General features: G+C 40.7%; 1 protein-coding gene across 5 annotated transcripts in view; it reads right to left on the bottom strand.

Moving 5' to 3' along the window:
* Positions 1 to 15,050, bottom strand: part of METTL9 (methyltransferase 9, His-X-His N1(pi)-histidine) — a 53,664-nt gene that overhangs the window by 24,372 nt on the left and 14,242 nt on the right. For 3 of the 5 annotated variants that reach the window (XM_017850481.1, XM_017850474.1, XM_017850464.1), the window contains one exon: positions 2,769 to 2,953. In XM_017850481.1, coding sequence (XP_017705970.1) covers positions 2,769 to 2,953 — 185 coding nt within the window. Of the gene's footprint in view, positions 1 to 2,768; positions 2,954 to 9,834; positions 10,044 to 15,050 lie in introns of all 5 variants that reach the window. The other 2 variants (XM_017850489.1, XM_017850499.1) reach the window with 1 other exon arrangement.

Genomic DNA, 15,050 nt, shown 5'->3' with positions numbered 1-15,050 from the left:
AGTTCACACCATTCTCCCACCTCAGCCTCCTGAGTAGCTGGGACTACAGGTGCCCAACACCACGCCCGGCTAATTTTGTTTTGTATTTTAGTAGAGACGGGATTTCACCGTGTTAGCCACGATGGTCTTGATCTCCTGACCTCGTGATCCGCCCGCCTTGGCCTCCCAAAGTGCTGGGATTACAGGCGTGAGCCACCGCACACAGCCGAGAAACTTTTATTGTAAACCCTCTAGTAAGTTGTTTGAGCTATTTTTTTAAATTACTGAATTACTTTTAATAAAATTACATTTTGAAAAGTAAACACCATTAAATTTTATTTTACAATATAATTATCCTTTTCTTGACTACATATCTTTCCTTCTTTGGGGGGGTACTTAAAATAATTCTCACTATATTCAATAATCCCTAGCCAAAACTGAGTCAGTAAGCCAAATAAACTGAAATTAGAATATTTTTTTCATTTTGCTTTCTTCCAAAAGCAAAACTGCTGTGGTTCAACTTCAAGTCATTTACCAAAACAATTATATAAGTAATCATTTCACCTACAACTACTTTTAGTTAAAAAAAATAAATTAAGGCAAGTATACAAAGCACACTCAGATATCCTCCAACAGTCCAGCATTCATGAATCTACACAGCAAGACCATTTTGCATCTCCCAGTCCTCACGGTTTCACATGGAAATCATCAGGATCTAATTAGTGACTCAGAGAAAAAAAGCAATAATAGAGTGCCGTGGCGCGTCTGCAAAATTTACAGGTCACTAAAAGTCACCCATAGCAACAAGGCTTCTTGTCTCAGGTCTGCAGTGTGTCACATGCCAGACTCCTCAGACTCAACAGGCAGCTCTGCACATCTACAATCAAGGAGCTTGTTTTCCACCCTTCGTGGAGACTGCCCTCTTGTCTAGCTTGACTTCCTCTCCATTTTTAGCATCAGAAGCACAAGGAAATAAAATTCGTGGTTAGATTGATGTTTCTTCCCCCTGCTCTTTCACCTCCTGCTATGCCAGGAAGTAGCATTAAAGTTCTATCATGTGGTTGTCCAACAGGACACAGGAACGCAGGACCTTCCAACCTGATGACCAGTGAGTGCAGTGTAGAGAGCTGGAGCTGAGGCTTAATTACACAGGGAGTAGTAGCACTGAAGTAAGATCAGGTTGCTGAATCACAAAGGAGGACATTTTGCAACATATAGATGATATATGTACACTCACATTTAAAAGCGTTTTTTGTTTACCATGACAAGCCACTCAACAACAGGAACATAAAAATGGAGATCTAAGATGGGAAAGGGGAGATTTGTTCTCTCTGTTCTTTTCCACACCCTTCTATATCGAAAGAATTCCCCATTTTCCCCATTATCAACACAAATCTGAAACCATTTGGTAAATATTAAGACACGAATTAAATCTGAAGGCAGTTAAGATCTGGGGAGAAAAAATAACAAACAAGAAATTAAATTAATTTGTGACACCACAAATCCACACAGAATCCAATGTTTATAAGAAACAAGGGCATTATTCCTTAAGACATAGATTTTCATATTTGATCATGATGACATTTGCAAAATAGTAATAGATTTCTTCAAAATGTCTGTGAGCTCTTAAGAGTTTCTGAAGTCAAGGTCAATTGAGGCAGTAAAATAGAAAATCTAAAGATTTTTCAGCCGGGCATGGTGGCTCGCACCTGTAATCTCAGCATTTTGGGAGGCAGAGGCAGGAGGATCACCTGAGATCAGGAGTTAGAGACCAGCCTGGTCAACATGGCAAAACCCCATCTCTACTGAAAATACAAAAGTTAGCCAGGCATAGTGGCATGTGCTAGTCCCAGTTACTTGGGACTCAGGAGGCTGAGGCAGGAGAATTGCTTGAACCCATGAGGTGGAGGTTGCAGTGAGCCGAGATCGTGCCACTGCACTCTAGCCAGGGCAACAGAGCAAGGTTCTGTCTCGAAAAAAAAAAAAAAAGAAAGAAAGAAGAAAAGAAACACTAAAGATTTTAAATAGTAACTTGTATTATTCACAAAATAAATAATTGTATATTAATGTACATTAACTTATGAAAATGCAGGAGACTTCAAGTCATAACTTTCAAGATGACCTAAAATGCAAACCACATAAACTAAAACTATAAATTAATGTGGCATTAAGTCAGAATGGCCAGAGGTCACAGTAACTATGAAGTGATATGAAATCAACCCATTTCTTCTAACATATTCTTCATTCAGTATTGCTGAAGAGCAAGACCATGCAATCAAAAAATCAAATGTTACAGAAAGAAATGATACATGCTGCAACACATATGGTCTTCAAAAGAGAAAAAAACAAATAAGAGCATTTATCATTTTTAGAGTCTGGCACAAGAGATGCAAAACACAAAACAAAACAGCCATGACATTCAGCAAGTATATATGACCAGATTTAAAGGAACTGTTTATTGCTCGATTCAGTTGTAAAACTAATAAATAAATGGTTCAAGTTCCATTTAAAACCAGAGATACAGATGCACTTTTGGCTTTCAATCTCAAACAGTCAGACCCAGCTAAATATTAATTATTACTACTGCAAGGGGAATGCTAGATCTCTATAAAGTCCACCTTAAGGTGAACATTAACCAAGGTGGTGTTTTACATGGATTAACTGGATTACTTTAAACTGCAGGCTATTATGAGAAATACTAGACAATGTTTAATTGTACACAGCACAAAATCACAAATACCAATAAACAGCTATCCTCGGTAACAGCCAGCCTGACTGACCACACTTACCGTTTTCCACATAGGGATGAAAAGGGAGGACCAGGGCAAGGATGACCCTGCCTCTAGTTGGCTCCAAGACACTTCTGATATCTTTTAACAAAGTCAGGGGCTGATCACAGCGGTCCAGCAAGTTCAGGCAGCTGATGACATCATACTGGAACCCTGTATTCTGCCATTCATTTATACCAAGCACTCTAGAAAAATCAGAAATAACTGTATTAACATAACATCTCTCTAAAGACATTTTTAAAAATAACTGAGATGACAGTAAAGGCTTTAACTTTGTCTTCTAAATTAAGTTCAAAATCTTCTGTTATAATTTATGTTTGCAATAATGACACGGCCAGGGAAGAGAAAAATAGCAATCATATTTCTTTTTTTTTTTTTTTTCTTGAGATGGAGTCTCACTCTATTGCCCAGGCTAGAGTACACTGGAGCAATCTTGGCTCATGGTAACCTCCGCCTCCCGGGTTCAAGCGATTCTCCTGCCTCCACCTCCTGAGTAGCTGAGATGACGGGCAGGCGCCACCATGCCCAGATAATTTTTGTGTGTTTAGTAGAGACGGGGTTTCACCATGTTGGCTAGGCTGATCTTGAACTCCTAACCTCAAGCGATCCGACTGCCTCAGCCTCCCAAAGTGCTGGGATTACAGGCGTAAGCCACCATGCCTGGTCCATATTTCTTTAAATTTAGCATTTCACCTATTTCCAAATCTCAACACATACGAAGTTTCGTTTACAAGAACTAATCATGTTTAGTAAGTATGAAGATGTAACCTGATAAAGTTATGAAACTAAAGCATCAAATTCTTGAATATCAGTTAATGAACAAGAGTCCTGCTTTCTACCACTCATTGGAACTTAATCAAAAAATACATCATATAATTAATGTTTTCTATTCCTAGGATCCCTTCTATTCTTAAAAATGGCTGGGAGTGGTATAAAATAATTTCCATTGATAACTTATGACCTTTGAGAACATTTCTGTTCCCAGGAAAGACATATTTCATACTTGAGAATCTTCATATCTAAATAACTACACAAAAAAGGGCCAGGCACAGTGGCTCACACCTGTAATCCCAGCACTTTGGGAGGCCAAGGTGGGCGGATCACGAGGTCAGGAGATTGAGACCATCCAGGCCAACATGGTGAAACACCGTCTCTACTAAAAATACAAAAATGAGCTGAGTGTGGTGGTGGTGTGTGCCTGTAATCCCAGCTACTTGGGAGGCTGAGGCAGGAGAATCGCTTGAATCAGGGAGGCGGAGGTTGCAGTGAGCCGAGATCACGTCACTGTACTCCAGCATGGGGACAGAGCGAGACTCTATCTCAAAACAAAACAAAGCAAAAACTATCCAGAAAAGATAAAGCCCAGGACATCCTATTAACACTAAGAGCATGGTTTAAAAAAAAACCACCCTCGACCCTCAATCTCTCACTTTCACATACACACAGAGAACACAGAGAACATTTTCAGTCCTCTATAATGTTATCTCTAGAAAGGGGGAGTTTTTATATCAAGAGTCTTTGTTAGCCACACAATTAGGCAATTTTACAAATTACTTACTCCTGCTTGGTTATACCAATCAGAATGTGGTAGGTGAGACATGTTACGATAGAAACAGGTAAAAAAGGAAACATAAAAAAAGGATCTTTGGTAAACAAGTCTTTAGTAATGTTGAGCAGATACTGTAAGATGGCTCAGAAAATTCTAAAAGTATAATGAGGGCTGTTTTGAAACCCTCATTAGCATAATGATTTTTTATAGCATTTCTGAATAGCAGAATTTTAAAAACACAAAGCACTTAGTTTCATTTTCTTTTCAATCTATATTTTTGTCAAACTAAAGCCTCTTCCAAATAGCAGCCTAACAAACTTCCAGGGACTAGTCAGATGCCTTACTGGAGCAGGTGTTTTAATGCACTAAATACTGTTTAAAGTAAGTAGGGCATTCTGGCTTCAAAATCACTTTGTTGTACTAAGTCAACTCTAACAGTAATTTTGGAAACTCAATTTAGCTCATTCAAAGAGTTTCCAAACACTACTCAGAAGACTACTTTCAGAACAAAAATGTCATCAATTCCCATTCTAAAAAATGGAAATGAATAAAGGACTATTTGTATATATTAATGCCTTAGCTAAGCAGCCAATTTAAAGTCATAAATTGTAAAACACAAATTATATATTTGATTTTAAAAAACAAAACAACAAAAAAATCTTATGTCTATCTGCAATGAAGCAGAAGCCAAACATCATCAGCATGTTCCAATTTAAATAATCTCACTAAATCTACCTCAGAATTAGTTTCAGATAGGCAGCCTCTGTGTTGGTAATTTTGGAAGAGAAATATATGCTCATAACAGAAAACGATGACTAATACCAAGACAGTTAAATCTATACCTATAGAAGCTCAAGTGCATCCTTACTTCTGTTTTGTGATTTTTATTTGAAAACTCACTCAGTTCCACTGATGAAGACAAATTGCTTAGTCCCACTAAAACTGCCTATTAGCCCAGGAATCATAACAAGTTGTCAGAATTTTCCTCTTTCTAAAACATATTTCTAAACCTAGAATGAGGGCATTCAGCGGATTATTATTTTCAAGAAAATGAGTTAATACCTCCAGAACGACGTAAATTAGAGAATGATAAAGCAGTCAGGCGTGGTAGCTAACATCTGTAATTATAGCACTTTGGGAGGGTTGCTTGAGCCCAGGAGTTTGAGACTAGCCTGGGCAACACAACGAGACCCCATCTCTATAAAAAATTAAAAATAGCCAAGGATGGTGGCACATGCCTGTAGTCCTAACTAAGCTACTTGGGTAGCTGAGGCAGAAGGATGGCTCGAACCAAGAGTTTGAGGTTACAGTGAGCTATGATTGCGTCACTGCACTCCTGCCTGGACGGCAAAGCAAGATCCTGTCTCAAAAAAAAGGGCCAGGCACAGTGGCTCACACCTGTAATCCTAGCACTTTGGGAGGCCAAAGCGGACGGATTACCTGAGCTCAAGATTTCAAGACCAGCTGGGCAACACAGTGAAACCCCATCTCTACTAAAAGACAAAAACTTAGCCAGGCACGGCAGCATGCGCCTGTAGTCCCAGCTACTCGGGAGGTTGAAGCAGGAGAATTGCTTGAACCCGGGAGGCAGAGGTTGTACAGTGAGCCGAGATGGTGCCACTGCACTCCAGCCTGGGCAACAGGGTGAGATTCCATCTCCCAAAAAAAAAAAAAAAAAAAAAAAAAAAGGAAAAGATGCTTTGCCATCTGAGGTTGGGAGAGCTCTAAACTTAGGAAATAAGCAATCGGTATTTTGATAAATCCTAAATAAAAAATGAAACACCAACAATATAAAGAAAACGTATTGTCTTGCTGTAAAAATCAAAACCATATCCTTTAGTTTTACAATTGGGTTTTCTGACATAAACAATGACAACTTGGGAAGATAAAGGAAAAACTGGGCCATTTTCCGTTTATTGACCTATTTTTAAAACACAGAAACTTTAGCTGGGCACAGTGGCTCACGCCTGTAATCCCAGCACTTTGGGAGGCCAAGGCAGGCGGATTACCTGAGCTCAGGAATTCGAGACCAGCCTGGGCAACACAGTGAAACCTCATCTCCGCTAAAATAGAAAAAATTTAGCTGGGTGTGGCAGCGTGCACCTGTAATCACAGCTACTTGGGGAGGCTGAGGCAGGAGAATCACTTGAACCCGGGAGGCAGAGGTTGCAGTGAGCTGAGATCGTGCCACTGCACTCCAGCCTGGATGACAGAGCGAGACTTTGTCTCAAAAAAAAGAAAAATTACAGAACCTTTATTTTAAAAGGCATGTTTTGCTCACGCTTATAATCTCAGCACTCTGGGAGGCCAAGGGAGGAGGACTGTTTGAGGCCAGGAGTTCAAAACTGGCCTGGTCAACATACTGAAACTCGTGTCTCCAAACATATGACACACAAACAAAACACACACGCGCGCGCGCGCGCGCGCGCACACACACACTCTCAAATTAGCCAGATATGGAAGCAGGCACCTGTAGTCCCAGCTTCTGAGGAGGCTGAGGTGAGAGGATCACTTGAGCTCAGGAGTTCAAGGCTGCAGTGAGCTATAATCACGCCACCGTGCTGTAGCCCAGGTGACAGAGACCCTGTCTCTAAAAATGCATATATTAATTAATAATAAAAGCCTGTTTTCATGGCCCAGATATTGAAGAGAAACAGAAAATAGTTCTAATCTCAAAAGGAAGAAAAAAATGTAAAATTAAGCTGAAAGTCTACCTTGCCATCTTGGATTGGGAGACCTCTAAACTTAGGAAATAAAGATACCACTTCCTCGTTAAAACCTCAAACTGCACCAATGGTTACAAAATTTACCACTTTTGTGAAAATATTTTCACTTCATACTATTATGAAAGGAATGCCAATCAGTATGAATTTCCCATGCAGGTCAAACTAGAGGTTTTTGGCTTATGTGCTGTATACGAGGGAAAAAATTAAACAAGTATTTTTTATGTGGTAGATACCTTTACATACCATGTACACTTTAGATATATTACTAATTCAAACATCTGAAGTTTCATTGAAAATTCCATTTAGACACTTAGAATAAAAGAAAAAGAAGGCTGGGGTGGTCAATCATCTGAAGATGGGTTTAACACCTTCCTCTTCGACCCACTTCAAAGCATGGATTTTTTAAAGTGAGGGGAGGTGGAATCAGATTAGGAATTCAGCCTGACTTAAGCCACTGTTATAACAAAGGTCAAAGCATTCCAAGTTTTGAAATACCAAATTAATTTCTAACTGAAGGAAAACATGTCAATTACTACTATGCAGACCCACCAGAACCTTATCTGAGACAGACCGCTAAAGCTAAGGGGCTTTCCAATCACTCGGCTCAACTTCTTAATGCCTCTTCCTGTAACATCTCTAACAGCAATTCAAACACTGACAGTGATAAGGACTTAAGACAGTTCAAGCTAGGAAGGTCGATTTCCCTAAGCTGTAACTCAACTTCTAAGGCATAGCTGTGTCTGATTATACCAAAGACTACACCTACCCCTTTCCTTCCATATAAAAATCCCACAGAGTATCTGTTCACAGTAATCTTCCCTTCTCCAGGCTAAAAATTTCCATGTTTTGCAAAAGCTCAAACCAGTGCTGCTCCAAAAGCTACACTGATGGTGTCTCTAGGGTTAATCTGCAAAAGTAGAAACATGTGGATAGGAAAGTCAAGTGATTACATAATTCTTTCTCCTTTCTCTCTAAGGCTAACCAGACTTCCAAAAATATCACAGAGAAGGAGGCCGACTCCAGCTCTACCTCCCCCATTCTGCACTGAGCCAAGAGACAGAAATCTCCCAATCAATAAATCATACTGAAATAAGAATACCCTTCTTCTGGCCGGGTGCAGTGGCTCATGCCTGTAATCCCAACAAATTTTGGGAGGCCAAGGCAGGTGGATCACGAGGTCAGCAGTTTGAGACCAGCCTGGCCAACATAGTGAAACCCAGTCTCTACTAAAAATACAAAAAAAAATTAGCTGAGCATGGTGACATGTGCCTGTAGTCCCAGCTACTTAGCAGGATGAGGCAGGAGAATCACTTGAATCCAGGAGGTGGAGGTTTCAGTGAGCCGAGATCACGCCATTGCACTCCAGCTTGGGTAACAGAGTGAGACTTCATCTCAAAAAAAAAAAAAAGAAAGAAAAAAAATACCCTTCTTCCTAGTCTTTCAAGCTCCAGATGACCTTAAAACCAAAATTAACATTGACGACTATATATTAAAAGCAAAACAAAACAGAAAATAGCAAGTATTGTTAAAGAGTGGAGAAACTGGAACCCTTGTACTGCATTGCTGGTAGGAATGTAAAATGGTGCGGCAGCAATGGAAAAGTATTGCAATTCCTCAAAAAATTAAACACAGACTCAGCCATGTGATCCAGCAAGTCCACTTCTGGGTCTATACCCAAAAGAAGAAAAAGTAGGGGCTCAAGTAGGTATTTGTACACCCATGTTCATAGCAGCATTATTCACAACAGCCAAATGGCAGAAAGAACCGAAGTATCCACTGACAGATAAACGGGTAAACAAAACGCGGTACACGCATACAACGAACTATTACTCATCCTTAAAGAAAATTTTGGGCCAGACGCCGTGGCTCACACCTGCACTCTGGATTACCTGAGTTCGAGACCAGTCTGGCCAAGTAGTGAAACGCTATCCCTACTAAAAATACAAAAAAAATTAGCCGGGCATGGTGGCATACGCCTTTACTCCCAGCTACCTGGGAGGCTGAAACAGGAGAATTGCTTGAACCTGGGAGGTAGAGGTTCCAGTGAGCTGAGATCACGCCATTGTACTCCAGCCTGGGCAACAAGAACGAAACTCCGTCTCAAAAAAAAAAAAAGAAAGAAAGAAAATTTTGGCCCATGGTACAACATGAGTAAATCAACCTTGAGTAAACCAAGTTGAAGACATTATGCTACATGAAATAAGCCAGTTGCAAGGAGCTAATGTATATAATTCCTCTCATACGAGGTACCCAGAATAGTCAAATTCATAGACAAAGTAGAATGGTGGTTGTCAGGGGTTAGGAGGAGGGTAAAATGGGGAGTTACTGTTTATTGGGTACAGAGTTTCCATTTCGGAAGACAAAAAATTCTGGAGATGAATAGTGGTGATGATTGTACAACGATGTAAATGTACCTAATACCACTGAACTGTACACTTAAAAATAGTTAAAATAGTAAATTCTATGCTATGTATATTTTAAAACTACTTAAAAAAATTTTTTTTTGAGAATGCCAGATTCTTATTAGGGAAGAAGTCCCTTCTTCTGATCTGCCTTTTCCAAGCTATCTCTCGCTGGTCCTTTTCTTCCCTATAGTGCCAACCCCTCTGCTCCAGGAAAATACTGCCACCAGAAGATTATTTCTCTGTATTTCCAGCTACTTATGTATTAAATGATTTTTTTTAATTCCTAATCATGGAAGATCGTTTTTGATTCGTATCCTTTAAATAATATACTTTCAAGAAGAAATGCATCTAAAACCAAAAAATATATCCTATGTCTAAAATTATACCTGTATTTCTTTTCTGAAGCTGCCATATCATAGTTTCAGAAAGCTCGGTGGCATAGATTTCTTCAAAATGAGGGCTCATGATTTTTGTGACTTCTCCGTCTCCAGCACCTAAATCAAGAAGTCTGTGGGTTTTCCAGTCTGGATTAATTTTAAGCAGTCTCTGAAATTGATCTGGTGAAAACACAAACATTGAGCCTCTTCCTAGCAACCTGAAAAAAAAAAAGGACAAAAATCGAAGTGTCTATGCAAATTAATCACCCCTCACCATACACACACAAAGTGAATATAGTGACTCAGCACCAACAACCATAATCACTTATTACATGGTTAAGTGTTTTTTTTTTTTTAGACAGTGTCTCACTCTGTCGCTCAGGCTAGAGTGCAGTGGCACGATCTTGGCTCACTGCAACCTTCGCCTCCTGGGTTCAAGCAATTCTCCTGTCCCAGCCTCTCAAGTAGCTGGGATTACAAGCGTGCACCACCACACCTGGCTTATTTTTTGTATTTTTAGTGGAGACGGGGTTTCACCATGTCGGCCAGGCTGGTCTCAAACTCCTGACCTCAGGTGATCCACCCACCTCAGCCTCCCAAAGTGCTGGGATTACAGGCATAGGCCACTGCACCTAGGCTTTTTTTTCTTTTTTTTTTCTGAAACAGAGTCTCACTGTGTCGCCTAGACTGGAGTGCAGTGGCACGATCTCCGCTCACTGCAAGCTCTGCCTCCTGGGTTCATGCCATTCTCCTGCCTCAGCCTCCCGAGTAGCTGGGACTACAGGCGACCGCCACCACGCCCAGCTAATTTTTGGTATTTTTAGTAGAGACCAGGTTTCACCATGTTAGCCAGGATGGTCTTGATCTCCTGACCTCGTGATCCACCCGCCTCAGCCTCCTAAAGTGCTGGGATTATAGACATGAACCACCGTGCCCAGCCAAGATATTATCTTTTATATCATTTCTACGATTAGAAGACAAAGTTAAGAAAATGCCTCCAGAAGGCGGAGCTTGCAGTGAGCTGAGATCTGGCCACTGCACTCCAGCCTGGGTGACAGAGTGAGACTCCGTCTCAAAAAAAAAAAAAAAAAGAAAAGAAAATGCCTCCAGATACCATTTGTCTTTGGAGTTGCAAATAATGTCCCAAAAAAGCATGGGAGAAGGGAAATAAGAGGTGGAAAGGGGAACAGATGACAGGGGAAGGAAGAAGAAATAAGTAAGAGACGAATGTGAAGAACTTAAGTCAAAATAGGATGGAAAAGTGGAAGGAGTAACAGAAAACATGTTTATCAGTTGAAAAAGATGACAAGCTAACACAGCTAGACCACAGTAGCAGAGAAACCAAATAGGAAAAAAAAGTGATTTCAAATATGGAATTAAACCATGGATCAGGAAAAAAAGAGCTTTAGTATGATAGATTTTTAAGAGACACTAGAGAAAAGAGGGAAAAGAGTGGTCCTTGTGATGTCGGTTAATATGCATTAAAGTAGATTCATACTTATGTCAGTTTATATGGTTACAACTGTCTGGGTCCTATTATTTCTAAAGGTCCTAGAAAACACTCAAAACCCTAGTAATGCCATTGAAAAAAGAGACTGAGGGAGTTTAAATGGAGATCAAAGAGAACCCTCAGAAAAGCAACTATAGGTCCAGCCAAGTTTCACGGATGCATCACCCTGGGAAATAAAATGCACTCCCTATTTCGGACTTGTTTTCTAGCTCTGAAATTCTAGTTTATCTAGGGAAGGGATTCTCAACCCTCCATTAAGCAGCAGAACCCTTTCTTTAAATGAAGTGGAACTCACAGACAATATAAGATCCTAGGAGAGCTGCTGCTGTTCGAATGAGGTTGGGAGCCCAGGAGCTGTGGCCAGCCCACTTCTAGGCCTTTCTCTGCAGCCTGAAGCAGTTCCTGAGGCACTTCCTCCTCAGACTCTGGAAAACAGTCTGGAGACCACTGGTCTAGGAAGTGGCAGGCAAACCTGTTCTGTACTGCTGCTCTCTGGAAACAATCATAAGTTACATAATGTTTGCTGCTATACAGTGACTGGAAAGATGCATGCAACATGGTGCCCAATGTAAGACCAGTTTTAGGAAGAAATACGAATAATGGAGTTCTTGTAACAAAGTCCGCCTTCCTTTTCCCATTATGGCCATAGGAAAGTTTAACCAAGTTTACAGTAAATCTTCTGCCCCACAGAAATGCTAAAAAATTGGAGAGAGAAAGACCTCAGAGACCACTAAACATGATGCTACCGACTACAACTGCTTACCAAAGAAAATCACGTCTCATAAAAGACAAGTTGTTTTAATCCACAATTGTTCATATATTACAGTAAGAAAATAAGCAAATCTGAACTTGCTGAAGGAGTGGTACAAAATTTAACACAGAAACCAGAGTCACAGCAGAAAGAGGCTACTGGTAGCATGGCTGAGGGGAGGCGAGTTTCACTCAAATACTGATGCTGACTTGCCACAGGACCAAAAGTAGGTCACAAAATAGTCATTTTGCTTAAATTTTCCCAGAGCATGCTTCCCAAGCCATCTCCTTGGGATGTGAGGAATCTTGACATGATAATTATAAAATTCTAGAACTAGAGGTCACCTGAGTTCAGATCTCACAAGCTCATCTGACTGGTCTACATTTAAAGGCACCAGAGGCTGGGCATGGTGGCTCACATCTGTAATCCCAGCATTTTGGGAGGCCGACGTGGGAGGATCTCTTGAACCCAGGAGTTTGAGACCAGCCTGGGCAACATGGTGAAACCCTGCCTCTACGAGAAATACAAAAATTAGCCAGGCACAGTGGCATGAGCCTCTAGTCCCAGCTACCTGGAAGACTGAGGCAGGAGAATTGCTTGAGCCTGAGGAGGTCAAGACTGCAGTGAGCCATGACTGTGCCACTGCACTCCAGCCTAGGCAACAGAGTGAGACCCTATCTCCAAAAAAGAAAGAAAGAAGGCACTAGAGAGACAGGGGAAGGACTGTCCTATTTCCAAAGAACATGAACAACAGGGGCTCTACAAAAAGATTAACACTGTCAAAAAATAAATAAAAATCCATCAAGCCCAGTGTTTATCAACCAGGATGGATTTTGCCCTCTAGGGGGCAATGTGAGTAGACAGAAGAGTTTCCAGTAATCACAAGGACCTGGGGGTACTACTGCCATTCAGTGGGCAAGGCCAGAAAAGTTAGACTTCCCGTAGTGTGGGGGGCAGTCTCGCACAATGAAGAACAGTCTCACCCAAAATACCGAGCCCAGTACAAAGTTTCCCATAAACACAAACCGTGAAGAGATATGACCCTCTAATTTGGGTTTAACTTTAGTGTTTAATAACCATCCTGGGTTCTCTGGTCACAATCTAAGTTCTCTCTAGACTTAAGAGTCTATGAAGAGGTGTGCCTCTTTCTTATAAAATAAACTCTGGAACATCTATTAAGTCTTTCCTTACTTAGCCTTCTCCTTTCCAGCATAAAGGAAGTTTGATAAGTATCTTAAAGTAATTGAAGACAATACCACAGTAATGATTTCTGTGAGAGATGGCCACCTGTAGTAATAATCTCCCACTGCCATGGCTGGAAAGTATTGATGGGCCCTAAATTTAATTTTTAGTTGAGAATAGGACACAAGGCAAGAGGGATTGATTGAAAGCAGTCGTAGGTTTCAGAAGAAAAAAGCAGAAGAGTTTTAAGTAAGGGAAGCCAAAGGGGTTTACTAACTGTATTGCCTCTTTGATCAAACTGTGAAATTCTAGAGCAGGGAATTTTAACCAGGGTCTTGTGGGTATAGGAAAGGGGAAATAAAAGTTTGAAACCCCCAAAATCATACATAAAATGTTGAATGTAAGCACTTTCTGAAGAGAGGATTCCTACCTTTTACCACTTTCAAAGAGCTACAGGACTCCAGAAAGGATAAGAATCTCTGCTACAGTGACTCATCAGAATTCCAAAGGAAGAATAAATGGTATAGAACAGAAATTCAATATAACCAGTTTAAGGAACAAAATGTCAGACCAAGTTGTATCAACTCAACTACCCATATAAAAATAACAACTGCTTGCCAAAGCAAACGTATGGCAATTTCACATAAACAATGAAGAAAATCAACTGAGAAATCTTGAGAAATGGCTTGTAGTGCCTAAAAACATACTTAAGGACCAGATGATACACTGGGGATCCAGACAGTCAGTAGAAACTGGCTCCAAATCTCATGGGAAAAGAAAAGTGGGCTCAACCAGTGGTTTGAGTGGTCCAACGAGGCTTTTTAAGCATTGAGCCTATTGCTTTTCTCTTTGGCATTTTAGAGTCTAGGTCCTTAGGAATGCCTGAAAATATGGCCAAGAAAGGAATGGAAAATCAAAACAAAACAAAAAACTCCTAAAGCTTTTTCTATGGATGTATATGAGGGAACCACTCTGGGGACAGAGAATTCCACAATAAGTTTATAAAATTCTGGTGAACCTACACATTATTTAAGAACAGATGCAGGACTCTTCACTCAAAATAAGCCATCATCCATTGTTGGACTAATTAGATCTCCCAAAAACAATTTGCTACTTCGAAGTATGTTTAAGGCAAAGATCTTACTTTTCAGCCTAAGGGTGTAAAGCCCTCAGCTTCAGGGCTTGGTTCTGGGAGTCTTACTACTTTGTGGTCCAGAACCAGCAGCATTCAGCATCACTGACATTGTCTTAAGAGCTTGTTAAAAATGCAGACTCTCCAGGCGCAGTGGGTCCCACCCATAATCCCAGCACTTTGGGAGGCAGAGGTGGACAGATCACTTGAGGTCAGTTAGAGACCAGCCTGGCCAACATGGTGAAACCTCATCTCTACTAAAAATACAAAAATTAGCCAGGTGTGGTGGTGCACACCTGTAATCCCAGCTACTTGGGAGGCTGAGGCACGAGAATCGCTTAAACCCAGGAGGCGGAAGCTGCAGTGAGCCCAGATCACACCACTGCACTCCAGTCGGGGCAACAGAGCAGGACTGTGTCAAAAAAAAAAAAAAAAAAAAAGCAGACTCTCAGGCCTAGCCCCTGACCTACGAACTCATAATCTGCATTTTAACAAGATCCCCTGGTGATTCCTACGTACATCAAAGCCAAGAAGCACTACCCTAAGTAACTCCCGCTATGAATACACATACTAATGAGGCTGTCATGTTATGGTGAATTTAAAGGGCAGAATCACAGAAAGATAAAACGCTGGACTAACTGCCAAGGTTC

The sequence above is a fragment of the Rhinopithecus bieti genome, unplaced genomic scaffold (assembly GCF_001698545.2).
Source record: "Rhinopithecus bieti isolate Rb0 unplaced genomic scaffold, ASM169854v2 scaffold_1918, whole genome shotgun sequence".
In the NCBI taxonomy this organism is placed as follows: domain Eukaryota; kingdom Metazoa; phylum Chordata; class Mammalia; order Primates; family Cercopithecidae; genus Rhinopithecus; species Rhinopithecus bieti.
The sequence above is the reverse complement of the archived record's forward strand: the minus strand, read 5'-3'. Positions and strand labels throughout refer to the sequence as shown.